The following is a 27319-nucleotide window of genomic DNA, read 5'->3' on the forward strand; positions in this document are numbered from 1 at the left end:
AGTCCTCCCTCCTTTTTTGTCCTGGGTCTAGAGCTCCAGGCTTATGCCTCTGCAAACAACCCCCTCCCCTCTAGACCCAGCAGAACTTCGAGGGGAGGGGCAGGAGGCCCCCCTTCCCGCCTGTGGTTGGAGGGGGGCTGTGCGGCAGTCCCAAGTGGGGGCGACTAGAGTCCGCCTCTGTGCCCCGCCCGATCAGGCCACTGGGCACATGGGGGGCGGGAAGCTGGCCTCACGAGAGGGGAGTCTGGCCTTGGCAGGTGTGGGCTCTGGTCCGGCCTGGGCGGGCTCCGGGGGCGGGGTCTCAGGTTACAGCCCCGCGGGGGGCTGGGGGGCGGCCCGCGGTTTGGGCAGGTTTGCCAGCCTTTGGAGCGACCGGGCGCATATAACCGGAGCCTCTGCAGGGAGAAGACGCAGAGCGCTGCTGGGCTGCCGGGTCTCCTGCCTCTTCGTCCTGCCCCCAGGGCCTCCTGCATGAGGGCGCGGTAGAGACCCGGACCCGCTCCGTGCTCTGCCGCCTCGCTGCGCTTCACCCGGGCCAGGCTCTGCCAGGCCCCACGGTGAGCCATGACTCGCCTCGGGGCTCCCCAGTCGCTGGTGCTGCTGTCACTGCTCATCGCTGCAGTTCTTCGGTGTCAGGGCCAGGATGACGGTAAGTCGCCCACATCCCCTGCCTGTTTCCCTGACGTGCGTCCCTTCTCCTCTCTCCACTCCCCGACCCCCCCCCCCCAGTCCTGGTTAGAGACCTAGGTGCACGGGAATCCACTGAGCCGAATTCCGTGAGTGATAAACTCTGTCGCAGCACCCTAGGTAAGAGTTGCGAGTGGAGGGATTTGCAGGTCCCTGCGTGAAGCAAGGATATAAAGTGTTGGATGCGACAGGTTTAACATAGATATAAACGCGCCCCTTTCTACCAGCTTTGATCAGAAGGCTCCGAATTCAGCAAAAGAAGCCCCATACTTAAAAGGAGAGAGATCAAGAGACGCCTACGGGTTGACTTCTCAGCCTAGTCCAGGGGTTAGAGCCTGCGGGACTCAAAGGGGCGCTAGACAAAGGACTGATTCTGACACTGATGAAATCTGAGGCCACAGAGAAAAAGAGGTTTTATGCGACTTCAGCGCCGCTCTCGAGTTCCCTCTGCCTCGAGACTGGCCCAGAGTAAGGTGCAGTCAGCTGGCCTTTCTCTGAAACTCCTCTCTCCCCTTGCCTCCCTTGGGCTGCAGGAACTTGATGTATGAAAAGCACTGACACTCCAACCAGACCAGCTTTACAAATGCCCCCCCCAGAGTACCCCCTTCCTTCTGAGGGTCTACAATGAGTTACTTTACTGTGTCTGTAGCAGCAGAAGGAGGGTAAGGCCAAAGAACTGCTTGTGGTATAGTTGCCGCTGTACAGCTCTGGTCCAAGGGCGGTCCCCGTACCTTTCCACCTCCTCCCTGGGTAAGATCCACTGTCTGGGATTATATTCAGGACAAACGAAGCCTGGAAAGTGTATTAGGTAGAGAGAATTGTCTTCCACGTGTTTGGGCACGTTTCCGACGGCTAGGATTCCAGCCTTGTCTTTTTATGTTACAGACTGTAAATCAATCGCAGGTGAAACTGTTTGGGTAGTGGGTGGGGACCAAAGACCCTCTGCCTCTGAGGCTATGAGCTTTCCCCATGCAATCAGGCTGCCTCCAGAGATGCTTTGGAGTTTGGAGGCAGCGGGCCTTGGCGGACTTTCTTTTCCTTAGTCGGGCGGGCGGGCGGGCGGGCGCCGCGGGGTCAGGGCTGCAGCGGAGAGCAATGTGGAGCCCAGACTGGCACTTTCCAGCCCCTCTGCCAGAGTAGCGAGCTAAGTCGGGGTCTTGTGCTCGGGCTCTGGGGGAATGTAGTTTGTACGTGGTCTGAGCTCGACCTATCTCTGACTTTGTCCTAACTTTGAAAGCACATATCTACAAAGTTGTGGTCTTGACGGTGTTCTCCATAGCGAGCAATGGAGTGAGCCGAGTCTAATTCTCCATCGGATTGTAAAGGCTCTCGCATAAGTGGCGAAGAGCTCTCTCCGCTGCATCCTTCTTGGCAGAGAGTGAATTCCACAGCTTTGGAGGGATCTAAACCTCCTACTCTCCTCCTTCTAGGAGGAATAGATTCTGCTTCTGACCGATTGATTTTGCCCCCGGGTCGTCCCATCTACGCAAACACCCCCACACTCCAGCCTTGGGTTCATAGGACCCAAGGACCTGATGTGGGGAAAGGCGTAGCCTGCATGGACGTCAGCAATGTCAGAAACCTAGAGTCCACTACGCTCCTCCTCTCCATCCTTCCACGAGTTTGGGAAACTTCTTGGCTCCGTGGAGACTTTGACCCACATCTGCATTTCTCAGCTCTAGCTTCCAAAAGTGCTGCTGGCTGAGGCGGGGAGAGACCTCAGTCCTCCTTTGTGAAGTGTGTTTGCGTTGGGGGATTGGCAGCGATAGCTTCCAGATGGGCTGAAACCCTGCCCGTATTTATTTAAACTGGTTCCTTGCGGAGACCTGTGAATCGGGCTCTGTATGCGCTCGAGAAAAGCCCCATTCATGAGAGGCGAGGCCTGGTGGGTCGTCCCCCCCCCACTCCATACTCCCCTACCCCCCTCTCCCACAATGCCCCCCTGTGCCCGCCTGCCGCCACCTCCCGGGCTCTGGCCCCTGTGCGCAGCAGCGACGAAGCAAAACAGTTCCCCGAAAGAGGTAGCTTTTTAATTGGTTGACCACAAAGAATCACTTATGCCATGCGGCGGAACCCGATCGTGTGGCCAGGATGCTATCTGTAGCCCCTTTCGTGCCACAATTAAGGTGGTGCTGGCTTCCTCCAACTGCACCTAGGGGATCTGGTTACGGTGTTGGCTCCTTTCTGGGGGCAGGCATTTAATCCCACTTTTTGCTCTCCGGGTGTCTGCCTGCCGGAGGGCAGTGTCCCGAGCACCAGCCACAAAGAGTCAGCCAGCCGCTCTCACACCCAGCGCGGCCGCCCCGGCCCTGGCCCTCACTGGCCCTGGGGCGCCCTTCCTGGGGAACCCGATCAGTTTTCACGATGCACCCTCCCCCCGCTCTCCTCAGGCTCCTCCAGGCACTCTTGGGCGATAGAGTGCTTTTTCTAAGTCAGGACTGGACATCGTTAGCTGACACAACACTCTCGTCACCTCCGGCTATTTTAGCGCCCGCTGGCGAGGGGGGCGGGTTATTCCAGCAGCTTCGACATTTTTCCTGGGATCCCCTTGATCGTCTTACCTAAAGACTAGATGGGTTTCTTCCAGTGGGAAAGAAAAGGGAGAGTTTAATCTTTGGATTCTCGCTCTCCTGAAGAGCAGAAGGCAGGCCCGTTTTGCTCCACACCTCTTGGGTTTGTCTCTCTTCGCTATTATTCATCCTCAGCGTTTGCCATCGCTTTTGAGATTTTAATGAGAAAAACAGCGCTGGGCGCTGCCTAGCACGTGGTGCGGGCTCTTCAGTCCCTGGCACTCTGAGAAGCTCGCTTGTCAGCACAGTTTTTATGCGCAGGGCGAATTCCAGACAGCAGGGCACTGGTGGGGAGGGTCCAGTCCGAGGTATCCCCTTGCATTCTTGGAGGATGCAGGTCTAGACTGGTGAATATTAGCCAAGGCCAGGCGTTCAGAGCCTCCTGGCACCCATATTGCAGTTGTTGGGTTTTTTTGTTTTTCAGCCTGAGGCAAGACTTGTGGCAAGAGTGTCACTGCAGGAGGGCCCAGCTTGCCCTTTAAATTATCATTTATATATTGTTTATATCTTCTAATGTTTGTGGATAGAATTCTCTGCACTTTCTCTGAATTTTAGTCATCAGCTATATTTAGAAAATCTCACTTTTCCTAGCGGATGATAAAAAAGACCTTTGCTCTTCAGCAGAGTGTCTCACCGTTTCTCTGTATTCTCCATCTTTGCTGCCCCTAGGTTCCTACTCCTCGTACCACTCACGTCCCCCTTCCAACTTATCCTGTCCTGTCTCCAGCCCCCACCCCCATTCTAGACAGAGAATATAGTAGAGTAACAGCCCTCCTTTCTTGCTGGATCAGGATCCCCCCTCCACAACATACACATCTTGCACAGTGCAAGACACATAAGAGATACCCTGGAATGTATAGAAAGATCAGTTATGTTTTCCAAAGCTAATTTGCAAGCTCGGTCTGTCTGGTGTGATCTGACTCCCCCATTCCTTTGAATCAAGTCAAGTTGATGGCAACCTCTTTGTCTTTCTCTCTGGCTCCCCTCCCTCCCTGCTCTGCCACTCCCACCCCTGCTTGGTGCAGAGGATGCTGGCAGCTGTTTGCAGGATGGGCAAATATATAAAGATAAGGATGTATGGAAGCCCACATCCTGCCGCATCTGTGTGTGTGACACTGGGAATATCCTCTGCGACGACATAATCTGTGAAGACAAAGACTGCCTCAACGCCGAGGTCCCCTTCGGAGAGTGCTGTCCCATCTGCCCAGCTGACCTCACCCCTGCCAGTGGTCGTAATTTATTTATTTCTTATCCAACATAAATAAATTACTTGCAGCAGATAGCTTTCCATGGATGTTGGGCTTCTCTTTGATCTGAGAAGCTGCTTATCCATTTGGTCCCGGCACTAGGGGCAGGAGGGCACGGCCACTTCTCGATTGCAGGTTGAAAGCAGTGGGACTAAGTCACCAGAGAGACCCTCCCTCACCTAATACTTCAGGAGTATGTTTCTGACTACAGATATGGTTCCACTAAAGTTTCCCCTCATGCATCAAGCCTGCTAATTACTAGAGCCACATGGTGGAAATCAGGCTCTGCCTAGCTGCTCTGTCACCCATATCTTGTCTTGTCTATAGGAAACCTCCAAGGGCGTGGCCATGCATGTGGAGAAACCTCTGTCAGGAAGCAGGGGACAGAGTGGGTCCCCACTTTGGGGTAGAGAACAATGGTGGTACTGCCTCTTTGCATTGACCCCCCCCCCCCACTTGGTGTTGACCACCACTTAAGAATCAGAAAACTGGAGTGACTGGGCTCTGGGTATGGAAAGGGTAGTCACATTCCTGTATGCAAGTGACAGTTAACATCTTCCAGCTAGAACCAGTGCCAACTATGAGTACCCATGACTGCATACCAGCAGTGTCCCATCTCCCTACAGGGAAGATGGGGACCCCCACACAAGTCTCTTTGTCTCCTTTCTACTCACATAGAGAGGAGAGTTGAATCGAGAAGTTGCCTTTCCCGAATGCTTCTCCAACACTGATGCCTTGTATGGTGCAGACTCTCAGATACTGTCACTCTCTGAGGGGCCCATGCCAGTGCAGTGTTGGTGGCCCATAGGCCTTTGTGGCTATGATGGGGTAGGGGCTTATCAGTTTGGGATGGCTCTGGCTGCAATTAACTTCTGTGTCCTGCTCTTTTTTTGTGCTTGCTTCAAGGAGACTCCATGCTAACGTAAGGCTTCCTCAGCTCATGACTCTTCTTGGGGGGGGGATGGGTTGGGAAGGGAGCCTGACTCCCAGATCTCTTCTGCTTTGCCCCCTGGTTGCCTCTTTCCTGCTCTCAACCATTCCTGGACACGATGCATGCTTTTTGACTAACAAAGTTAGAGACACCTCCATTCCCTGTGAGTCCTCAGCAACAGAAGGGCTCTGGGATCCTAACACTTCCCCCACAGAGGCACTGGGGGAGCAACAGAGGAATCTGCTTCCTCCCTTGGTTGTGGTCTTTTTTGTCTGGTCCTCCAAAGAGAGTTTGACTGACAAGAAATGGTCCCTGTCTCATCTTGTCCTCTGTTTTCCCTTACAGGACAACTAGGACCAAAGGTAAGGCACACTGTTTTTAATTTAATTATATCCCCCTCCCCCCATGTGATGTATGTGTGAGTTTTTGTGCTACGGTGCATGTGTGGCAGCTGGGGGGTAACCCTGAGGAGTTGGTTCTCTTCTCCCACCACAGACCGTCAGGTTGGTGCCACAGAGTTTTTACCCACTGGGCCATTTCACTGGCCCCGGATTTTGCTTTTCTGAGTTCTTCTCCAGAAGCGCACTGAGCTGGCCCATGCCTCTTCTTTAGACCTCAGAATATGTCTGTCTAAAGGACAAGCACGGGGTGGGGGTGGGGCTTTTGTGTTGGGGCCTGTCGGGTTCCTCCCAGCTTATGCCTGTCAATGTTGCAGGGGCAGAAAGGAGAACCTGGAGACCTCAAGGATGTAAGTACAAGTCATCCCCCGCCACAACGCATGCGCCTTTTGTCCTCAATGTACCCCTCTAACCTATCGGTCTGTGGCTCTGTCTCACACAGATTGTAGGACCTAAAGGACCTCCTGGCCCTCAGGTAAGAAAGGGAAGGTCCCTTGCTCCATGCTTCCCTTACTGCAACTGAGCCATTGTGGTCTCTGTTCTCATGTCATCACACCATGCTCCTTTCCTTCAGGGACCTGCTGGTGAACAAGGACCCAGAGGTGACCGTGGTGACAAAGGAGAAAAGGTGTGTGGACCCTGCCAACAAGTCTTGCCTTCTGTATTCCTGGGGTCCTCTAGAGACCTGATTGTCTTGTGGGAGTTACCTGGAGCGGATGATTCTAAAGATGCCTTGCTCCACTAAAACCTTTTTCTCTTCCTGGCAAGGGTGCACCTGGACCTCGTGGCCGAGATGGAGAGCCTGGTACCCCTGGAAATCCTGGTCCCCCTGGTCCTCCAGGCCCCCCAGGCCCCCCTGGCCTTATTGGAGTAAGTGTCCTTATTTCTCCTTTCTCCAAGCTATCCCTCCAGAACTGTGGCTTCTAAATAGCTACTTTCAGTTACCTGGCTGGCCCAGGACTGCCAGCAGTACTTACAAAGCCTGTTCATAGGCTTTGCCTCAGGCCTGTAATTGAGTGGACTCACATATGAGGTTTGAGGTTGTGGGACTGAAGGCTGGCTTTTCTACTCCTTGGGTTTCTGTAAAAGAAGGCCTTCTGCTACCTGGCTTCCTGGCACCCTGTCATGCGGTTGAGTCTTGGGGGTGGGTGTAGGGGTGTGGGAAAAGGATGACTGGGCACTTGTATTCCTGTGGAAGAGCAGTGACCACTGTCCTTGGAAGACATTTGTCTGTGGTCTTTGCCAAGTACATTCCAAGCAACTATTCATTCTCATGAAAGAGCCCCACTGAGGGAAGGTGTGTGGCTACTGTCGTGTTTGGAATCACACCAGTAAACCAATTATATGACTGTTCAGCTTTTGTAGGTGTGCCATCTGGAGGTTTGCTGTGTTTTAAATTCTCCAATTTGAGTGGGCTCACAGACGCCTACTGCAACCTTTCCTGAAATATTTCAAGACCAGATTTCAGGGCTTTGCCAGACATCAACTTTGGAGAACAAAGAATGCCTTTTTAGAGTGATGTTTTATTTACATAACATTTTAGAATATAAACGTTTACAAAGCAGAGTGTAAGGGACTGAGACTGCTACAAATAGCACTTGATTCTCCAGGGAAGTGATTCTGCCACTGTTGCAAGAACGCATCCCCAAACTGTATCAGTGCCTCTTGGTAATTCTGATTACTACTCACCTAGCCCCTAATAACCAGGAACTAGGTAGAATTCTTTCTCTACATATAAAGCTCCCAGGCAAGCAGGGATGTTCCAGGGCCTCCTAACACTGTTCCCTTGGTTTGCAGAACTTCGCAGCCCAAATGGCTGGAGGATTTGATGAGAAGGCTGGCGGTGCCCAGATGGGAGTGATGCAAGGTCCGATGGTAAGACAGCGGTTCTCTTAAATGCCCAAATGGGAGGAGGCCATTGTTTGGAGCACCTCATCTCCATCGGCTGTGTGAAAGCTCTCGTTAAGTTAACTGAGGAGTTTGGTTTTTAATGGTGATGGATGCTGGTTTCGAATGAAGCTCTAGAGTGAGTAGGAAGAATGAGGCTGGAGAGAGGCATATACTGATGTATTAGAAGGCCGGTTGCTATTGCTCTTGGAATGAGAACTGAAGAATGCAGACGGCAGCTACTGTTCTCTAGCATCCACAAGGCTTCCAGCAGGAAATCTCACCCTGCAGTGCTGGCTTGGCACATGCTAAATGAAATTCAGACTTTAGTAAACATGGCTGCCATCCAGGAGAAAGCAAGGCCAACTTCTCGGTCCAAATGGCGCCGATAAATAAAAAAATAGATGGTTGAGTGGGGAGTGGGAAAGAGGGAGCAGCCACTGGAGGCCTTTTGGCCCCCGCCCCACAGTATACTCTTATCTGGCTGTGGGCTAATAGAAGGTGCAACTCTGAAACTGCTGATACAGTATGCTAAGTAAGTCTCTCACTTTTCTGTTCCTATGCAGGGCCCCATGGGACCTCGAGGACCCCCAGGTCCTGCCGGCGCCCCCGTAAGTGTTCATTCTTTTCCTTTTGGTGGCATTGCAGACGCTCATCAAGCTTCAACAACACAGTTTTGGTGGTTAACATGGTGTCATTACTCTCCCTTCTAGGGCCCTCAAGGATTTCAAGGCAATCCTGGTGAACCTGGCGAGCCTGGTGTCTCTGTGAGTACCACAAGCTACCCTCTCCCAGAAGCTTCTAGGGACAGTCTACCAACCCAAGATACTGTCTGCGTCCAGGCTCTGCCAGCGCTTTCCCACAACTGGAGGGCCGTAGGAAATTCAGATATTACTCCTTATCTATGGAGCACTCTTTCAGAAAACCAACATGGCAGGAACCTCATCATGACACTTCCCCTTCTGGGGGTCACCAACTCACACTGTCCCCTCCACCCACCATGATCTCCTTTACCATTTTGCTCTGACCTTTTTGCCTTTTTTCCTTGTAGGATAACTAGCTTCTAAAACTACCATCCTGTATTTTTCCCATCGTGTTTCCCTTCCAACATCTCTTAAATTCTCTATTTGTAGGGTCCCATGGGTCCCCGTGGTCCTCCAGGCCCTCCTGGAAAGCCTGGTGATGATGTGAGTAGACCCGAGGAGCCCCCAAGCCCCAGGGAGGGTGTGTACTGAGGCTACTGGGTAGAGAGGCTTCCCAAGGATCAAGGCTGGCCAGTCCCAAATTCCAGCTGTCTACCACCCACATACCCCCTTGCAATTTAGCTTGCCAGGTCTTGGGAGACTGTTTCAGATCTGATGGGAAGGAGAATAATTAAAACATCATTAACTTCAGGAAGAGAAATTGAGAAGTCAGAGAAGGGACAGGAAAGCACAAGGCTCAAAGCTGTAGAGTAGAAAAACAAACATCATTCAGCAAACACCCTAACATCATCTCAATTGGTAATGAGATGGGAAAGCTCAGTCTGAGCCAAGACGTCTACAGAGGCTGCAAAAGCGTAGAGGCATGAGCTGGCTTTCCCGAGCGTTTTTTATGATGAAACCTCTGAGGTCAGGGCACAAAGGCCAGCCCACAGAGCTCTGGGGAGGAGACCAGAAGCTTGCTGGAGAAGTTGGAGACTAGTGAGGATGGAGGAACGTGCCAAAGAATAAGCTGTGACCCAGGAGAGGCATCCAGGGCGGGGGGCGGGGGCGTGTGCAGGTGATCAAGGTGGGCAGGCAGGCAGGCAGCACAGCCGTGGAGCACACGAGGCACACTCATGGAACGGCCGAGAAAAACGAGCTCCCTCTCTTCCTGCTCAGGGCGAAGCTGGGAAACCTGGAAAATCTGGGGAACGAGGCCTTCCTGGCCCTCAGGTAAAGCCCCGCCTTTCATAATCTCACAAGGCTTCTCCAGTCCCCCTTAGACCATGCGGCTCACTGAGTATGATTGGCTCAGTGTAAAATTGGGTGCTAATGGTTCCTTCGTATGTCCTGCCTTCAAGTTGGCGGTCATATTTGTGTGAGCTGTGGAGATGTCTGGATGCCTGCTTCTTGTTGGTGGCCTGAGTGAGCTGGATCTGCGGGCTTTGCCGCAGCAGCCTTCGCCGAACTTCTTTCCCCTGAGTATCTTCTCTTTGCATTACAGGGTGCTCGTGGATTCCCAGGAACCCCAGGCCTTCCTGGTGTCAAAGGTCACAGAGTAAGTATCACGGGTGATGGTGCTGGAAAGCAGGGGCTACCTGGAGGAGGCATTTGGGGGTACACACATTAATTCCTGTGTGGGTTCCCAGATGTGTAATAGAGGCTTCTTCCTCCTGTTTCCCAGGGTTACCCAGGCCTTGATGGTGCTAAGGGAGAAGCTGGTGCTCCAGGTGTGAAGGTAAGGAGTCAGGAAACACACGGGGATTGGTGATAAAAGACTGAAGGAGACTTCCTGTCCAGCCAAGGAGATGCTGAAGCGTTTAGGGAGGTAGAACACAGTTGGGAATACCCAAAAGCCTACATCTTGGTAGATGAACAGCAGGCCTTTGGAGCTTGTGGGGAAATGTCTCTCCTAGATTTGAAACTGGCATGCCTCAACTTGCACTGAACCACCCAGATCTTTCAGTGACTTACCTAGGAAGTTTCTGGAATCTAGGACTCCAAACATTGATCCTGTATGTCTTTTTTCCCAGGGTGAGAGTGGTTCCCCCGGTGAGAACGGTTCCCCAGGTCCAATGGTGAGTATGAACCACCTATGGGCAAGCCATCAAATGCTCTTAAGACCCCTCTAGGTGTAGGGGGGCTAGTGGAAGGGGAGAGGGGAGGAGGGAAGGCGAGTGAGGAAAAATGTATAACTCAAAAACAAAAAAGATGGGAGTAGAAATAAATGAAATAGTCTGAAGCTGGGTGGTGGTGGCACATGTCCTTAGTCCCAGCACTCAGGAGTCAGAGGCAGGCAGATCTCTATGAGTTCGAGACCAGCCTGGTCTACAAGAGCTAGTGCCAGGACAGCCTCCAAAGCCACAGAGAAACCCTGTCTCGAAAAACAAAAACAAAAACAAAAAACCCAACCCCCCCCAAAAAAACCCAAAACAACCAAACAAAAAAGAAATAGTCTGGAAACATCTTTAAAAAAAAGTACCCCCAACGGCTGTCAGAGGGTCTCATCGCAACTACAGCATCCCTTCACACGTTTGTGCAGAGCAGGTTTTTCTGATTATGAGCAAAACCATCGTGCAGTAGACAGGTTGCTCAGACTTTCACCTGCCTGCACTTCCTCAAAACAGGAACTGTTAGACACGTGTAAAATGTTTCAGGTTTTTGAAAAATCTGTTTGTCTTCAGTGTTTTGTGGCACTCATCTGCCGTACGAAATGAGCTCCACAGGCAGCAACAGGGTCACACATGGGTCTGCCTGGAGGAAGCTCTGTGCTTTGCTGTGTCCTGGGAACAGGGTTGCTGTCCTTTGCTTTCTGGCCACCGTGGGTGGGGAGGGCCCTCCTGTAGAAGTCATCGCACAGTCCACCATTATGCCGACTTATGCTTGAACTGTGTTGGTTGCAGGGTCCCCGAGGCCTGCCTGGTGAGAGAGGACGGACTGGCCCTGCTGGTGCTGCTGTGAGTAAACCCCAAAGCCAGTTGCCACCATACGTTCAACACTTCAGTTTACAAGTAGAACTCCCTAAACCACTCTTGTAATAAGCTGGGCTAGGAGGTACAGACCTGTGGTCTTAGTACCTGAGCTGAGGCAGGAGAATCACAAGTTCAAGGCCAGCCTGGGCCACACAGCGAGACCCTTCTCAGCCCTCCCAGCTCCTAACAAAGAAAACTCAGTTTGGTGAGCTATAAGGGAACATCGTCATACCAGAAGCTTCCATCCTGAGTCTTCTCACTCCCGAGCTTGGGGGGGGGTGCTGCAGGAGAGTGGGGTGTAAGAGTAGAGGTCTCCAGCAGTCTGGCCTCTTCAGGTCACCCCTTCAGTAGCCTCTGCCTCTTCCTAATTTGTGCAGTTCAGGGACAGGCTTGGATAATGATAGCTGTCCAAGCTATCAACTGCCTTTCTCTTGATTTGGATGACAGCACCCTAGAAAAAGAAAAAAGGGGCTAGCCTTGGCTCATAGGCCTCCATGCTTGATGCTGCCGCCAGTTGTGTTGTGATACAACACCAGTGGTCTCCACCCTGACATGCTTTGTTTTGTCTAATCTTCCCTTCATTCTGTGAGGTGGGATCTGTTATCCTCATTTTAGAGAAGAGGGAATTGAGGCCCAGAAAGAATAAACAGACGGGGCCCTAGTTAATGTGGGAATCCACAAGCTAGGGGTCTGGCAGGAATGGAGGGCATAGGTGCCAGATGAAGGCAGTTAGCTTGGATCTCCAGGCAATAGAGAGGCCTTGTCAGTGCTTGGTCAGGCGAGTGATGTGATGGAAGCCCTGTTTTAGAAAGATCACGGTTTTCTGTTGGTCTGCTCCCCAGCCAGCCGAGCTCGGAAGCCCCTCCTCCTAGGTCCTTGCAGGGCAACTGAAATAAATCAGCTTGCTGTATGCTGTTTTCCAGACCATGCATCTAGGTGGAGGAAACTTCCCTCAGTAGCAGGTCTTGACTCCTGCTGTCAATGAGCGCTACCCAAGGATCTCACCCTTGTGTCAGGGGAAGGAGGCTATGGGGCTGCTGCTTCTGCAGTGTGTGTGGGGGGGGGTGGCCTGGGGCTTTTAATGAGTTTAGCTTTCTTCTCTAGTAACAAATTATAGAAATGATCCCTGAAAGTATAGTCTTAAGGCTAGCCTTCTTCCTAACTAGACACAGCAGGTCTTGGTTCTCTTTGGTGGTTCTTGTCCACATAGTGGCTTTTTGTGGCCCTCCTCACTCTGCTTGGTGCCTGTTGGAGGTCTCCCAGAGGCCTTGCTGACTGACTCTGGAGGGAAGGGACGCTAGGTTTCCAGAGCAGTTGGCTTAGCCAGGAAGAGATGCCAGGGAGCAGACTCTGCAACCCCTCTGCCATTTCTTCCACCAAGTCTTGCTTTCTTGCCAGACTGGAGGCTCTGTGAGGAGAGATGGTTCACACCAGGAAAAAGACTGGGTCCCACAGAGCATCCTTCTAAGGAGAAACAGAGACTGGCAGAAAGTCTACCCTTAGCCCAGTGGTTCTCACCTGTGTGTGGGTCACGACTCTCAGCAAACCTTTCTCTCTAAAAGTATTTACATAATGATTCATGGGAGTAGCAAAATTAGTTATGAAGTAGCAACAAAAATAATTTTATGGGGGTCACCACAGCGTGAGGAACTGTATTGAAGGGTTGCAGCGTTAGGAAGGGTGAGGGCCACTGCCTTAGTCTTCTGGTCCCCTCTGCCTGGCTGTACCCAATGTAATGACTCCTGGAGTTAGAGTAGAATGCTTCATATGCTTTAGAGAGAACCTTTGAGGTCTTCATCCCAAACTAGTGGAACTCTCAAAGCCCAAGTCCTGTAGAGAAGGAGCAGCCTTGATTGCTTGGCAAAGACAAGTCTCTCAGAGACAGGAGCTCAGGTGTGGTTGTGAGTCGGGGCTGGTGGCCTGTCCTCATCATGGAGTCATGGAAGATTCCTAGGCCAGGAGAAAGCATCCTGGGGAGCATTTCTACTGTCCTGAACAGTGATTGTCTGGGAGGACCCAGAGGTTACCTGGGGGTTCATGGGGAGGAGGCGTGGCCTGAGCCTAGGGTTTCCAACAGAGAGGCAGGCTGCGGCTTGCCTCTGCCAACTCCTCTTTGCCCAGTTCACTAGCTTTCTGAATGGTCATCCAGCTTGAAGTTAGGAATACTTGGGACCTAGCTGAAGTTTCAGAAGTGACAGGACTATTGAAAAGTTGCTCAAGCTTCATTCCCCATGAGAACAAACCCCCTGGTGCTCTCCGTACATCCACTCATGCAGATATCCCATAGGAATTGCCCTGCTGCAGACACACCCCTGCTTATGCTCAGCCTGGGGTACCCCACCACCATGTGCCCACATTTTATGTGAAGATGGGCTGTAGTGGGCACAGCTGCATCTGTGGACACCTCTTATATGGACCTTTTTCTTGTACACAGGGTGCCCGGGGCAACGATGGCCAGCCAGGCCCTGCTGGACCTCCGGTAAGTTCTGCTCGTCCTTAACTGGTGGCAGGAGCTGTGCAGCCCAAGGAGCAGCCCTGAGGTCTGTAGGGTTGCTCCTGTACTTGGCATCAAGAAGCAGGTGGCCTGACCCTTGAGAGTGTTAGAAACACTGCAAGCAGCCTACATCCCCAGCCACAGTCTTCTCTGAGAAGAGAGGTCAAAGCCATGTGACTTCTCGTGATATGTAGACTTAGAAACTTACTAGGCAAAGCAAGGCATCTCTCTGCAGATCCCCGGGGACAGCAGCCTGGACAGGTTCTTCTAGCCACAGTGGGCTAGATCAATAATCAATCTCCTTCTCCCCTTCTCTCCAGGGTCCTGTCGGTCCTGCGGGTGGTCCTGGCTTCCCTGGAGCTCCTGGTGCCAAGGTGTGTGATCTGCTGGCCAAACTGAGAATCTCAGAGGGTCAAGGCACTCCAAAGCCCTTGCTAATGTCCCTTTGTCCCTTGTCACACCTCCTTCCTTTTAAAGAGTCCCCCTGCCTCCTAGCCTCTTTGGGTATTTCCAGAGTCTCTCCCTCAGAGAGAGAGTAAGGTTTGATGATAGCGGCTGGAGGTCCACCTTGTAGAGAAAGAGGAAAATCTAGAGACCCGTGGTCGAAGACTGGGAAGGGGAGGGGAAACAAGCCTGGGGTGTGCTGGCATATCCAGAGGGAGCTGGGGGGGGGGGGAAGGAAAGGGGGAGGGGGAGGGGGCAGAGGCAAGGAGACAGTTCTGTGCCCTTTACCCCCTTGCTGTTTCTACTTCACTTGGGCTCTGGGCTCTTGTTAAAATGGCTCTTCCAAGGATTAATAGAGGCCAGTGGGAAGCCAGCCAGTTCAGGGAAAGGCCCCTGTGGCCCAGGAGGGATTCCAGTGCAAACGTCCCTGGGAATGAATAAGGAGCCTCCCTGTGTCACTGGCATCAGGTTGCTATTCCACTCCTGGGGGTTTCCATGGCAACCAGACAGTGTCTGAGGCCTCTGGGAGCCGGGTGAAGGAGACCCATTGTGAGGAGGGACAGCGGAAGGTGAGGGGGCCTGACCTTTTAGAAAATAATAATTACAAAGTGAAGCAAGAATGCTGTGTGAAGAAACCTGAGGAGATTCTGACCTCTCTCCAGGCCAGCAGCCTTCCCCAGGGGCTCAGTCCAGAGAACCGGATCCCAGCGAGCTGTGACTTTTAGGAAAAAATGAAAATAAAAAGGCAGTCTGCATATAGGAGAGGCCTGCCAGTTAGTTAACTTAAAGCGGAGTTGGGGAGCCTGTCCCAGCTTGCTTGACCCCTGGCTTACTGGCACTTCCAACAAGCTGAGCCGAAGCCTGGAGCAGCTCTGATGGCCCAGGCCAGACAGAAATGAAGCCACTTCTGAGCTGAGATACTGGAGGAAGCAGAAGGCCCAGAGCCTGGGAATGGCCCTCTGGCTTCTGTTCTTCCATCCAAGAGAAAGCGCAAAGGGATCGCCCATCTGTCCCTCATCCCATGGCCCTAAGATGGCACATCCCCCAACCCAGGCGACTCTGGCAGGGGCTGACAGGATCAGCAGGCTGCCTGTTGCTGGGGGACCCAGGAGGCATCTGGGTAGTTGTGTGGGGCTGACAGGGCAGAGGAGGCACGAGTGGAATGTCACCTCACGCCTGCTCCCGGGGAGGTGTGTGAGCATGTGTGAGAGTCCTGCACCCAGCTGGCTTTGAACTGCTGCCACCCTCGCTCCCCTCACCCTCCTACTCTCCTCCCAGGGGGAAGCTGGCCCCACCGGTGCACGCGGTCCTGAAGGTGCTCAAGGTCCTCGTGGCGAGCCTGGCAATCCTGGGTCTCCTGGGCCCGCAGGTGCTTCTGTAAGTTCTGACATCTGTGGCCTTGGCCCTCCTGAGTGCATGTGTGCCTTGAAGGGACACTGGGACCCAACCACTAAACCCTCCTGCTGGCCAGGCATCTCCCACTGACCCCCAGACCTGTCTCCCTCTGCCCATAGTCCACCTGATACAGCAGAAATGTCGCTGAAGTGACAGCACTTGCCCCTGACCCCTAGGTTGGGGCCTGGTGGGCGGGATGGTTTGGCTGGTTCTTTGCAGTATACTTGACAGTGATACCATCTCCTCACCAGGGTAACCCAGGAACCGATGGCATTCCCGGAGCCAAAGGATCCGCTGTAAGTACTAGCCCAGGCTGCATCCTTGGGGTGGCTCAGGTCCTCCTCATCTTCCCTCCTCACATCCCTCTCCTACTCACACTGACAGGGCGCTCCTGGAATTGCCGGCGCCCCTGGCTTCCCTGGACCCCGCGGTCCTCCTGGTCCTCAAGGTGCAACAGGTCCTCTGGGTCCCAAAGGTCAGATGGTAAGAGCCTGGGATGATCCCCATGTCCTACCCACAGGACCCTTTTCTGTGCCCTCTATCCCTGGCTCACCACAGGAGGTTTCCGGGGGTGGGGTGGGCAGGTGTGCAGACTCTTTAGAGAGAACCCGGTGTGAGCACTTTTCTTTCTCTCATTTAGGGTGAGCCTGGCATTGCTGGCTTCAAAGGCGACCAAGGTCCCAAGGGAGAAACTGTGAGTATCTGCTTTCAGGTCTGTCTTTACTGTAGTTGTGTCCTCACTGATTTAGCTTGTGTCCCAGGCCCTCTCCGGTTGTTCCTGGAGAAGGAAGTAAGATAGGGTAGGGGAGACCCTGATACGGCTTCCTCTCCCAGTCGGAGTAGCTTGAGTTCCAAGCCATCTCTTTCTCTTGGGCTTCTGCTCTCCCATGCTGACCCCACCTGGCCCCTCTTTGCCCAAGCCCCTCTCCCCTTCCCGCCCCGAAACATTCCTAAGGCCACATCCTCTGCACGCCAGGCCAGCACTTTTCCCGAGACGGGGTGAAAATCTTACCCTGTTTCTCTTGTGTTTGTCACCAGGGCCCTGCAGGGCCTCAGGGTGCCCCTGGTCCTGCTGGTGAGGAAGGTAAAAGAGGCGCTCGAGGGGAGCCCGGCGGCGCTGGACCTATCGGCCCCCCTGGAGAAAGAGTAAGTAAGAAGCCCCGGGCTTACAAGTCCCATCCCGTGGCTCTTCGATTTGGCCATGTCCAGTGACTTCTCTGGATAATGTTCTCTTCTCTGACCCCTCCAACACCAAGGGCACAGGCATCCTTATATTCTGTCTGTGCCCTGTGCCAAGGGTGGCATAAACAGTGAGCTTCATCCTAGAGAGGTGGGAGCAGGCTCTAGATGTTAGGGTCTTGCAGGCTGTGGCTCTGGCCCCAGGGATACTATGGTAGGAGGTAGATGGGATGGCCCCCTGGGGCCTGGTGGGCAGCCATCCTCACCCTCTGCCTCTTGCCTACTTCTCCCTAGGGTGCCCCTGGCAACCGTGGTTTCCCGGGTCAAGATGGTCTAGCTGGTCCCAAGGTGAGTGGAGAAAAGAGGGGCTTGGTCCCTCCCTGTTTCCCTGGTTACAAAGAATTCCACTGACTTTCTGTCTCCTCTGGTGTAGGGTGCCCCTGGAGAACGAGGGCCTAGTGGCCTGGCTGGTCCCAAGGGAGCTAATGGTGACCCAGGTCGTCCTGGAGAACCTGGCCTTCCTGGAGCCCGGGTAAGGAAGAAGGCACTGCTGCTGTCCTTGATTTTGGATGCTACACCCTTCCCACTTGCATCCTCTAAGCTGTACTGTCAGAACTGGGGGATTTAGAGTCTGCCCCTGACTTACATCAGTCTCTTCTCTCTTCTGAACAAAGGGTCTTACGGGTCGTCCTGGTGATGCTGGCCCTCAAGGCAAAGTTGGTCCTTCTGTAAGTCAATCATCTGGAGCAAGGCTCCTGGGAGGATAGAAGGGGGGTATCCTTCAGGAGATGATGGAAGGAGAGAAAGGGGTATCCTTAAGGAGATAATAGGAAGAGGGAAGGGAAGTTTAGGAATGGTATAAGAGATGGATGGTAGGTTTTATGGGCATATGTGACTTGTACTGTGAGCTCTAACACACACACACACACACACACATACACACACACACTGCATTTGAGTATCTTCTAGAAGGAGTGGTGACAAAGATTAGGTTTGGGGGAGATGTCTGAGCCAGGAGAGCACCTTCCTATAGATGGGTCTATGTATGTGGGGTTGGTCAACCCCACAGCAGGCTCTTAGCTATTGATGGGAAAATATGATCAGAGGGACTATGTTTGGAGCATGGCATCCTGTCTTTCAGGGAGCCCCTGGTGAAGACGGTCGTCCTGGACCTCCTGGTCCTCAGGGAGCTCGTGGGCAGCCTGGTGTCATGGGTTTCCCTGGCCCCAAAGGTGCCAATGTAAGTAACAGTTTTCTCTGTCATCTCCTGTGTATTCTTCTATATCCTTTGGAGAAAGAGCTGATTTCTGAAGAGTTAAACCAGGGCAGGTGACCAGTGGGCTCTCAGTGTCATGAACAGCTCCATCTTCAAAGACCTACCCATGGACACATGCGATCTGGGGGAGACGTGTGTGCCTTAGAACCTTAGGACATCACCTCTGTGACATTAAGCCATAGAGCCTGGTAGCCTGGATGCCTCTGAATATGAGGAGGGGCTGATGTTTGATGTTACCGTCAGTTGTACAGTGGGATGGGGTTTCAGACCCCAGGGTCCTTAGCTTACTCTATGCTTCACTCCATTCTCAACTACCCACCTCATCGTTTTCTCTCCCTCCTTCAGGGCGAGCCTGGCAAAGCTGGTGAGAAGGGGCTGGCTGGTGCTCCTGGTCTGAGAGTAAGTGTTCTCCTCGATGTCTGTGGCTCACTGTTGGTGGGATACCTGTCAGAAACAGGAGGCGTGAGCCCCTAGACATGGCCTTCAGAGCCTTGGTTATCAAGAAGAGTTGATTTCTTCTGGGGTCCACCCAGAGAATCTATTGGCTGCTGAGGCAAGGTTTGGGTGCAGAGGAAGATGTCTATGTAGAGAAAAGCTGAGGGAAACGGCGGGTGCAGCAGAGAAGAACAGGGAGGGCCAAGAATGGAGTTGCATGGAGGAGCTTGTTGATCTGAAAACCTCAGACCCCAAAATACATCTGCTGGTCTCAGGTGACACCATGGGACATACGTCATCATAACTCCTTTTCCTCTGCCTTGTAGGGTCTGCCGGGCAAAGATGGTGAGACAGGAGCTGCAGGACCCCCTGGCCCTGCTGTAAGTGCCCACCCTGCTTCTCGCGGTGACTTTGTGAGAGCTAAGACAAAGAGCCCATCATCCATTGAGTAATGGAGATGACAGACATGGCTGAACCGTGCCCAGAGGAGAGGATGTGCTGGAGGCAGTGGGACCTGCTTAGAGGGGGGAAGTGTGGGTGGATGGTGGAGAAGTGTCCCAGTCACACGTTGGCTGGTCAGCGCAGGGAGGCTTCTCGAAGCCACTCCCCAGGGCCGTAGGTTCTCCAAATTCCTGGCTTGGCTTACCTTCTCTTTCTTCTGCAGGGACCTGCTGGTGAACGAGGCGAGCAGGGTGCTCCTGGGCCATCAGGGTTCCAGGTAGGTGGCTGGATCAGACTTTCTGTGCAGCCCCTCCAATGCCTAGAGCTCTCTGGGCACTCACTGTGGGTAGCTGGCCCACTCCTCTCATGGGGAGCCAGGGGATGGGGCTTCCTCTATCTGGGCCTCATTGCTGTCTCCTTATGGTCTGCCCTGTGCTGTGTCTTCCTGGAGGCTGAGGCAGCAAACTCAACTCTTTGCTAATCCATGTCACTTTGGCTTCCAGGGACTTCCTGGCCCGCCTGGTCCCCCAGGTGAAGGTGGGAAACAAGGTGACCAGGTGCGTACGGAGCTCTTTGAGCTTGTTTAGCTGATGTCTAGGAGACAAGGGAAAGGGTGTGTGAAGAGCCCCACGAAGCCCGGGAATGTCCCAGACCTGATTCTCAGTTCTCCCAACCTGAGCTCAGCCCTCCCGTGGGCATGTGTGGCCACTGTGGGAGGCATGTTCTGGGGTCTGGAGTACAGAGCAGGCAGCCTTCTCTCTTACATACATTTTGTTCTCTAGGGTATTCCTGGCGAAGCTGGAGCTCCTGGCCTCGTGGGTCCCAGGGTGAGTGTCCTGCCAGCCAGTGCCGGGGGCTTCTTGGGCTTCCCTTCTCTCCATTCAGTTTGCCTGTGCCTCCCAGTGCTGCAGCCTGCCTTGGGTTCTTGGGGACCCTGCCTCTCCCCATCTCATCTTCCCCAACACTGTTGCCTGATTGCTGCCCGGTGTCTCTTCCACAGGGTGAAAGGGGTTTCCCAGGTGAACGTGGCTCTCCTGGCGCACAAGGCCTCCAAGGTGCCCGTGGCCTCCCTGGCACCCCTGGTACTGATGGTCCCAAGGTAAAGGAGGGATTGGTGGGAGATGGTGCTGGGAAGGAGGCTTAAGGGGAAAGAAAGGGAGAGGGGTTTGGGACACTGGTTTCCCGGGCTGGAGAGGTACTGCTCACTACAAACTCCTCTTGTCTTCCACACTAGGGTGCACCCGGCGCAGATGGCCCCCCTGGGGCTCAGGGTCCTCCAGGCCTCCAGGGAATGCCTGGCGAGAGGGGAGCAGCTGGTATTGCTGGGCCCAAGGGAGACAGAGTGAGTACTGGGATCACCTCAGCGCCACAACTGCCACACTTCTGCCCCTCACGCTCATTCCTGCACTTCTGAAGATGAGGGTCCTGGTCATTCTCTGAGAAAGTAGGACCCCCACCCCCAAGAAAAAAACCCCCCTGCTACACTGACATCACCTCTGCTACACTGACTTCACCTCCCTGCTACACTGACGTCACCTCTCTGCTACACTGACGTCCATCTTCATGGTCTTTCGCTTTTTGTTACTTTGCCACCAGCACCAAGGCCACAGAAAATACATCTTAGGCAAGGACTGGGTCCCAGAACCTTAGGCAGGCAGGTCTGACTGGCGGCCCCTCCCGGAAGGCCCCTAGATCACCTGGTTTTCTCTCCCGCAGGGCGACGTTGGTGAAAAAGGTCCAGAGGGGGCTCCTGGAAAGGACGGTGGGCGAGTAAGTGAATGCTGGATATGGGACTGGGAAGCAGGCATGGGGACAGATGCAGCCCGGGAAACCATGGGTGTCCAGCACTCCAAAGAAGGGGGTACGGCTAGGAAACCATGGGACTTCCCTTTTAGAGCTGTGGACCAGGTAGTGAATGGGGGGCCCCGAGAATCCTTGAGGAACCTTGTGATACTGGCCTGACGGTTTTCCTCCTTTACCTCCATCTTTCTCTCTCCAGGGTCTGACTGGACCCATCGGGCCCCCAGGCCCGGCAGGTGCCAACGGCGAGAAGGTGAGTGTGGCTGGCCTTCCTCCCTCTGTCTGCCTCCTCCAGAACAAACCTCCTGCCAGAAATGACCACGTCTCCCTCATCGGCCTTCCTCAATGGAGTGAAGGCAGGGGTGGGGGGTCCCGTTGACCTGTGACTTGTGTGGCCTTTAAGGTGGGACAGCCAGCCCTGGTAGAAAAGTGTCCTCAGCCAAGGTCTTGAAGAGGCAGATGGGGCAGCTGAGACCCGAAGAGAGCTGGATGTGGGGGTGGGGTGCCCTTCCTCTGTGCCGCTAGCTCCTCAAGCCCACTCTGATCCTTCCCTTCTCAACTCCTAGGGGGAAGTCGGACCTCCCGGCCCTTCAGGAAGTACTGGTGCTCGTGGCGCTCCGGTGAGCATGTCCCTCTCAATCTGGCTCTCCCTGGCCCCAGCAGTGAGGGAGTCAGCCTGACCCTGTGCTTTGGGGCTAGGGGCGAAAGGAGAGACGAGACAAAAGTGGAAAGTCACAGAGGTCTAGGCACGGCCAGTTCTCAGGGCCTTTGAGCTGAGACAGACTTCCTGTTCTGGGTCCCTGGGACTCAGAACACCCAGATACCTTCTGTCTGGGGGAGGCTGGACAGGAAGCTGGGCTGTGCAGTGGCCTCTGACTCTGAGGAGAGCACAGAGGCAGGCAACAGGACCTGACACCTCCTGGTCCTCTCACAGGGTGAACGTGGAGAGACTGGGCCACCTGGACCTGCTGGATTCGCTGGACCTCCTGTGAGTACCTCTGTGAACCTCCTGCCTCCTGACTGCACTCTGACTCCACACCCAGAACTCAAGGGCACCTTCTGGTGGGGGAGAGAGAAAGGGAGGGCAAGAAGCTAATGAGGGGAGAAATGGACTGCGTCTCCTTTCACACTTCACGGCAACGTAACGATACTATCTTAAACCCAGTTTCTAGGCCCCCGCTAGGTGCATGCACACCTGGGGTGGCCAGCCTGCCTCTCCTTCATCTATCCCTTCTTCCTATCACAGGGTGCTGATGACCAGCCTGCCTCTCCTTCATCTATCCCTTCTTCCTATCACAGGGTGCTGATGGCCAGCCTGGCGCCAAGGGCGATCAAGGAGAGGCCGGACAGAAAGGAGACGCTGGTGCCCCCGGTCCCCAAGGTCCCTCTGGAGCTCCTGGGCCACAGGTGAGTATTGTTGAGTACGCGAGGCTACCAGGACAGGAGGGGGCCCTGATAGATCGGGCTGGCAGAGTCTAACTTGGAGCCTGGGGGACACCTCAGCTGTGTTGGAGGGGCTTCTCTTAGGTTATGGTGTTGGGGCACACAGACAGGGCATGAGGTCAGCACCAAGTACAGGCTGTGTCCCCCTGACCACAGGTGGCCAAGACAAAGCAGCTGATCCCCTAGGGAGTAAGAGAGGGAGGTTTCCCAGAGGTTGAAACCCTGGGCCATCTCTGTAGGAACCTTGCCCAGTCAGGCCCCGGGAGTCTCCCAGTGGTGAGGTGCACAGAGCTGCCTATGACAGGGGGTCCTAGTGTTGAGAAGCTGGACTGACAGCCTGGCCCTCAGGAGTCCTGTATTAAGGGTCTACCAGACTTCATTGCCTTCTCTCCTTCCCAGGGTCCTACTGGAGTGACTGGTCCTAAGGGAGCCCGAGGCGCCCAAGGTCCCCCGGTGAGTGAATCCCCTGCAAGCGTTCTGGCCCGTGACTTCTGCAATGGGTTAGCTCCAGGATCTCCATCTCCTCCCTCCCCAGCTCTAACCAGGCCCATCCTAAGCCTGGCAGGAGAGGGATCTCCTGCTGTGTGCACAGTCGCCTCAGCTCTGCCACTCAGCTCCCTGAAGGCTGGATGGCCCAGCTCAGGCCTGATTATGTGGCCAGGTGCAGTGGGGCCCATTTTCCCCTCTAGCTGTTCACTTTGTAGCTCTGACCCTTGATTCCCCACCTCTGAGACAAACCCTCCACACCGACCAACGCGTTCTCCTCCTTGGCGAGAACCTGAAGTACTCAGACGTTTCTCCGCCCCTCCATGCCCACAGGGAGCCACCGGATTTCCTGGAGCTGCTGGCCGCGTTGGACCCCCAGGCTCTAATGTACGTGTCATTCCTGGTTTAGACTTACTTTACTCCTGGTATGGGAGACCCGGCTAGGGTCAGAACCGTCTGGTGCAGTCCACCCTCTGTTTAGAGGAGCCAAAGGCCTATAGCTGACTGACCATTGGCAGCTGGGAGCAATGGGGGGACCACTCAGCCTTCCAGGATGGCTTAGACTCACCCAACTTGTTATGTTGGAAGAGCTGGTATGCTGCCCTTCATCTGGAACACATTTTCTAAGCATGTTCAATGCACCAGGATCCACACTCTGTAAAGAAGCCCATGAGCCCCAGACCAGATAACTTAGGAGTGGGGGGCTTCAGTGAGGGAGGAGATAAGGGAAAAACTCCTTCATTCACTAACATTGAGTGTGGAGGAAGGGTTGCTGAGCGAACAGAAGGCTCAGGTCAGAGGGACAATGTCGAGCTGTTTCTGAAGGAGCCCATTATAGAGGACGAAGATGATCCAACGGGAGAAATCCCACATGGGTGGGGAAGGCAGAGCAGGTGATGGAGCCATAGCTGGCCGCCCAGAGCTCTCACAGGGGAGAGAAGAGCATGGTGGGCAGTCTGGAATGCCCTGCCCCCGAGGCTACAGTGGCTTCAGTAGCTTGGATGAGGAGGGTGACAAGTTACCACTTTCCATATCTGTTCCCCCTAGGGCAACCCTGGACCCCCCGGTCCTCCTGGTCCTTCTGGAAAAGATGGTCCCAAAGGTGCTCGAGGAGATACTGGTTCCCCTGGCCGAGCTGGTGACCCTGGACTTCAAGGCCCTGCAGGACCTTCTGGAGAGAAAGGAGAACCTGGAGATGATGGTCCCCCTGTAAGTACCCTACCAGGCCCATGAGAGGCACCTGAGCTCCTCCAAGCACAGGGAGGACGGTGCAGTGCTGTGGGAATTGTGGGAAGGGAGCTGCACAGAATGCACCCAATGGGTGGGGTCAGGGCCAGGGTCAGCCTCTGCATCAGTTCCTTCTTCTCCTCCTAGGGTTCTGATGGTCCTCCAGGTCCCCAGGGGCTGGCTGGTCAAAGGGGCATTGTTGGTCTGCCTGGACAGCGTGGTGAGAGAGGATTCCCTGGCCTTCCCGGCCCATCGGTGAGTGAAGGATGCTTTTCCCTTCAGCCCCGCTAGACCAGGCCTGGCTCAGCCCCAAAGCTCTTAACTGTTCTTGCCTCAGTGGTACCTTAAGTCTTCTTTCAACTCAGCATCTTTGGAGGCATCCGTCTGTAAGGGGGTGGTGGAGCCCTGGCAGGGATGCTTAGCATGTAAACTCATGGTCTTTGTCTATCTCCTTTCAGGGTGAGCCTGGCAAGCAGGGTGCGCCTGGTGCATCTGGAGACAGAGGTCCTCCTGGCCCCGTGGGGCCTCCTGGCCTGACAGGTCCTGCAGGTGAACCTGGACGAGAGGTGAGCCCACGAGCTTGGTGTGGTGGGAGGGTCTGGAGGGAAGGACACACACACACACACACACACACACACACACACACACACACACACACACACAGACCAGGACGAATGTATAAGGAAAAGAGAGGGCTGAAGCTCACAGGGGGCATGTGAGCCCCAAAGCCGGGCAGAAGTGAACAGGGCTAGGCTTCAGACCAGAGTGAGAAGAGCAAACAGGGAGCAGACCTAAGTGAATTCTTATGCCCCTTGTCCAGGGCAGCCCTGGTGCTGATGGACCCCCCGGCAGAGACGGTGCAGCTGGAGTCAAGGTGAGTGGCGGGTGTTTGGAATGGGGGTTGGGGTGCTGGGCCTAACACGGCAGTCCCAGTACTAAAGGGTCTCTTCTGAGACGTTCTTTGCTGACCTGTTACCTGGCTCCCATAGGGTGATCGCGGTGAGACTGGTGCACTCGGCGCCCCTGGAGCTCCCGGGCCCCCAGGAGCTCCTGGCCCTGCTGGCCCAACTGGCAAACAAGGAGACAGAGGAGAGTCTGTGAGTATCCTGAGTTCAGAGATGCTGTGGTGAAGATAGTGATCAAAGTGGCTGGGGGTGTTTCACGTTTGCCACCCCCCCATTTTGAGTACCTAGAGGGAGCCCCTGGGTCTGGGGGCCTCTGGACCCCTAGGCAGGTGTGGAGAAGGGCTTTCATGTCCTGACCTTTCCCTGATGCTGTTCGTGCTCTCCCTTCACAGGGTGCACAAGGACCTATGGGCCCATCAGGTCCTGCTGGAGCCCGTGGAATCCCAGTAAGTATTGGAGCATCTTGTACCCAGCCCCCTGCGGAGAAGGGATACCTGTGAGACCCGTATGAGTCCAGACTTGACTGAATCGGTGTTTTTCTTGTTCATAGGGCCCTCAAGGCCCCCGAGGTGACAAAGGAGAATCTGGAGAGCCTGGCGAGAGGGGAGTGAAGGGACACCGAGGCTTCACTGGACTGCAGGGTCTGCCTGGCCCTCCGGTGGGTGTCACTGCATGTCATTGTCCATGAGGGGGCTGCCCAAGGCCTCCCATTTTTCAGGTTCACTGAGCTTCCCTTGCTGCTAAAAAGGCTTGGGGTCTTCCTCGGAAGCCCTTGGGCTCTCTCAGGTGGAAGGGAAGGAAAAGAGGGGTGGAGGGGCACATACTTGCTTCCCACTCTGAAGGAGACAGATTTCTATACCCAGCTGTGTTGACATTGACTATTTTCTTCTTTTCCACAGGGTCCCTCTGGAGATCAAGGTGCTTCTGGCCCAGCTGGTCCCTCTGGCCCGAGAGTAAGTGAGATGGTTCTGGGGGATGAAGTGACCTTTCTGCTGGGTGGGCCAAGGCCTTCCCCAGGGGATGGAGGGGAGTGGGCAGTGTTTCTGTAGGGAGCCTTGGGCTTAGCAGTCCTTACTCAAGAGGTACCCTGGAAAAAGTTAAAAAAGTAGGATTTTCTTACCATGACCATGGACATAGCACCGGAGGTCACAGTGACTGGAAGACAAACCTGATATAAAGATGTTCTAGAAGTGTCTTAGGAGGGTCAGAAAGACATGGAGATGGATTTAGGGAGTGTGGCTGAGCATTTCATAGAACTAGAGGCAGAGAGCATGAGTAATGCCATCATGATGACCTCCTATATAGCTGTGGCTGCTCTGTGCCTGCTCTTGGGATGGACACTGTTTTCTCACTATCTCCTTTCTCTTGGCCCGCAGGGTCCACCTGGCCCCGTTGGTCCCTCTGGCAAAGATGGCTCTAATGGAATCCCCGGCCCCATTGGGCCCCCTGGTCCCCGTGGACGTTCAGGAGAAACTGGCCCCGCTGTAAGTGCCCTGACCCCTCCCTGACACTGGAAGTATTGCTAGCATGTTACAGGTGCTTAGGACACCTCAGAGGCAGCAGCTGGTAGCTAGTGATGATGGCATCCTAGAGGCTGAGGACCCTGTAGAGGGTCACAGGGCTCATGGCGGATTCTGGGGAACAGAAAAGAAGGGCCAGGGAGGAAATCGGGAAGCTGCTGTGGTTTTCTTGGTCCTGCTTTCCTTTGTCCCCACCTTGGGGCTGGGAAGAGGACACAATAGTGCGTACATAGGAGGACCTCTTCCCCGTGGTTCCTGGCTGACATCTCTATTTTCTACCTCAGGGTCCTCCTGGAAATCCTGGTCCCCCTGGCCCTCCAGGCCCTCCTGGTCCTGGCATCGACATGTCAGCCTTTGCTGGCTTAGGCCAGAGAGAGAAGGGCCCAGATCCTCTGCAGTACATGCGGGCCGATGAGGCAGACAGTTCCCTGAGACAGCATGACGTTGAGGTAGATGCCACACTCAAGTCACTCAATAACCAGATTGAGAGCATCCGAAGCCCCGACGGCTCCCGCAAGAACCCTGCTCGCACCTGCCAAGACCTGAAACTCTGCCACCCGGAGTGGAAGAGCGGTGAGCCTAGAGGACAGGCCCCTCCCCCCAGAGGGAAGGGAGAGAAGGGAGTCAGCCCAGCAGTATGGCTGCCTTCAGTAGCCAGGCAGGCACAGTTCCACTGTACCTTAGCTCAGGGCAGGATCAGACCTGGAAGGTTCCGGTGAATGACCACGACAGAAGTGGACTCCAGGGTGGATTCAGCAGATGAGCTCTGCCTCTGCTATTGTTTCTTGGCCTCCCTCACAGACTTCTTTATTTCCAGGGCTTTCTGTCTGGCCCCCTCTGGACCACACGTCACCCTCCCCTGACCTAGTTTCCCAGTAGGCTCTCTGCTGAGGTCTGAG

General features: G+C 54.4%; 1 protein-coding gene across 1 annotated transcript in view; it reads left to right on the forward strand.

Annotated features, from left to right (window-relative positions):
• Positions 1-406: 406 nt before the first annotated feature.
• Col2a1 (collagen type II alpha 1 chain) overlaps positions 407-27319 on the forward strand; it is a 28678-nt gene continuing 1765 nt past the window's right edge. Inside the window, exons 1-50 of the mRNA XM_040753893.1 lie at positions 407-649; positions 5781-5797; positions 6151-6183; positions 6276-6308; positions 6408-6461; positions 6602-6703; positions 7631-7708; positions 8287-8331; positions 8434-8487; positions 8854-8907; positions 9583-9636; positions 9908-9961; positions 10088-10141; positions 10437-10481; positions 11307-11360; positions 13810-13854; positions 14190-14243; positions 15592-15690; positions 15960-16004; positions 16093-16191; positions 16349-16402; positions 16747-16854; positions 17182-17235; positions 17321-17419; positions 17562-17615; positions 18029-18127; positions 18509-18562; positions 18925-18978; positions 19263-19316; positions 19543-19596; positions 19822-19866; positions 20040-20138; positions 20274-20381; positions 20756-20809; positions 21039-21092; positions 21406-21459; positions 21774-21827; positions 22139-22246; positions 22682-22735; positions 23102-23155; positions 23816-23977; positions 24143-24250; positions 24454-24561; positions 24816-24869; positions 24985-25092; positions 25293-25346; positions 25451-25558; positions 25800-25853; positions 26277-26384; positions 26705-26993. Coding sequence (XP_040609827.1) covers positions 565-649; positions 5781-5797; positions 6151-6183; positions 6276-6308; positions 6408-6461; positions 6602-6703; positions 7631-7708; positions 8287-8331; positions 8434-8487; positions 8854-8907; positions 9583-9636; positions 9908-9961; positions 10088-10141; positions 10437-10481; positions 11307-11360; positions 13810-13854; positions 14190-14243; positions 15592-15690; positions 15960-16004; positions 16093-16191; positions 16349-16402; positions 16747-16854; positions 17182-17235; positions 17321-17419; positions 17562-17615; positions 18029-18127; positions 18509-18562; positions 18925-18978; positions 19263-19316; positions 19543-19596; positions 19822-19866; positions 20040-20138; positions 20274-20381; positions 20756-20809; positions 21039-21092; positions 21406-21459; positions 21774-21827; positions 22139-22246; positions 22682-22735; positions 23102-23155; positions 23816-23977; positions 24143-24250; positions 24454-24561; positions 24816-24869; positions 24985-25092; positions 25293-25346; positions 25451-25558; positions 25800-25853; positions 26277-26384; positions 26705-26993 — 3679 coding nt within the window. The 5' untranslated portion in view covers positions 407-564. The remainder of the gene's footprint in view (positions 650-5780; positions 5798-6150; positions 6184-6275; positions 6309-6407; positions 6462-6601; positions 6704-7630; positions 7709-8286; positions 8332-8433; positions 8488-8853; positions 8908-9582; positions 9637-9907; positions 9962-10087; positions 10142-10436; positions 10482-11306; positions 11361-13809; positions 13855-14189; positions 14244-15591; positions 15691-15959; positions 16005-16092; positions 16192-16348; positions 16403-16746; positions 16855-17181; positions 17236-17320; positions 17420-17561; positions 17616-18028; positions 18128-18508; positions 18563-18924; positions 18979-19262; positions 19317-19542; positions 19597-19821; positions 19867-20039; positions 20139-20273; positions 20382-20755; positions 20810-21038; positions 21093-21405; positions 21460-21773; positions 21828-22138; positions 22247-22681; positions 22736-23101; positions 23156-23815; positions 23978-24142; positions 24251-24453; positions 24562-24815; positions 24870-24984; positions 25093-25292; positions 25347-25450; positions 25559-25799; positions 25854-26276; positions 26385-26704; positions 26994-27319) is intronic.

The sequence above is a fragment of the Mesocricetus auratus genome, unplaced genomic scaffold, assembly GCF_017639785.1.
Source record: "Mesocricetus auratus isolate SY011 unplaced genomic scaffold, BCM_Maur_2.0 Super-Scaffold_100010, whole genome shotgun sequence".
In the NCBI taxonomy this organism is placed as follows: domain Eukaryota; kingdom Metazoa; phylum Chordata; class Mammalia; order Rodentia; family Cricetidae; genus Mesocricetus; species Mesocricetus auratus.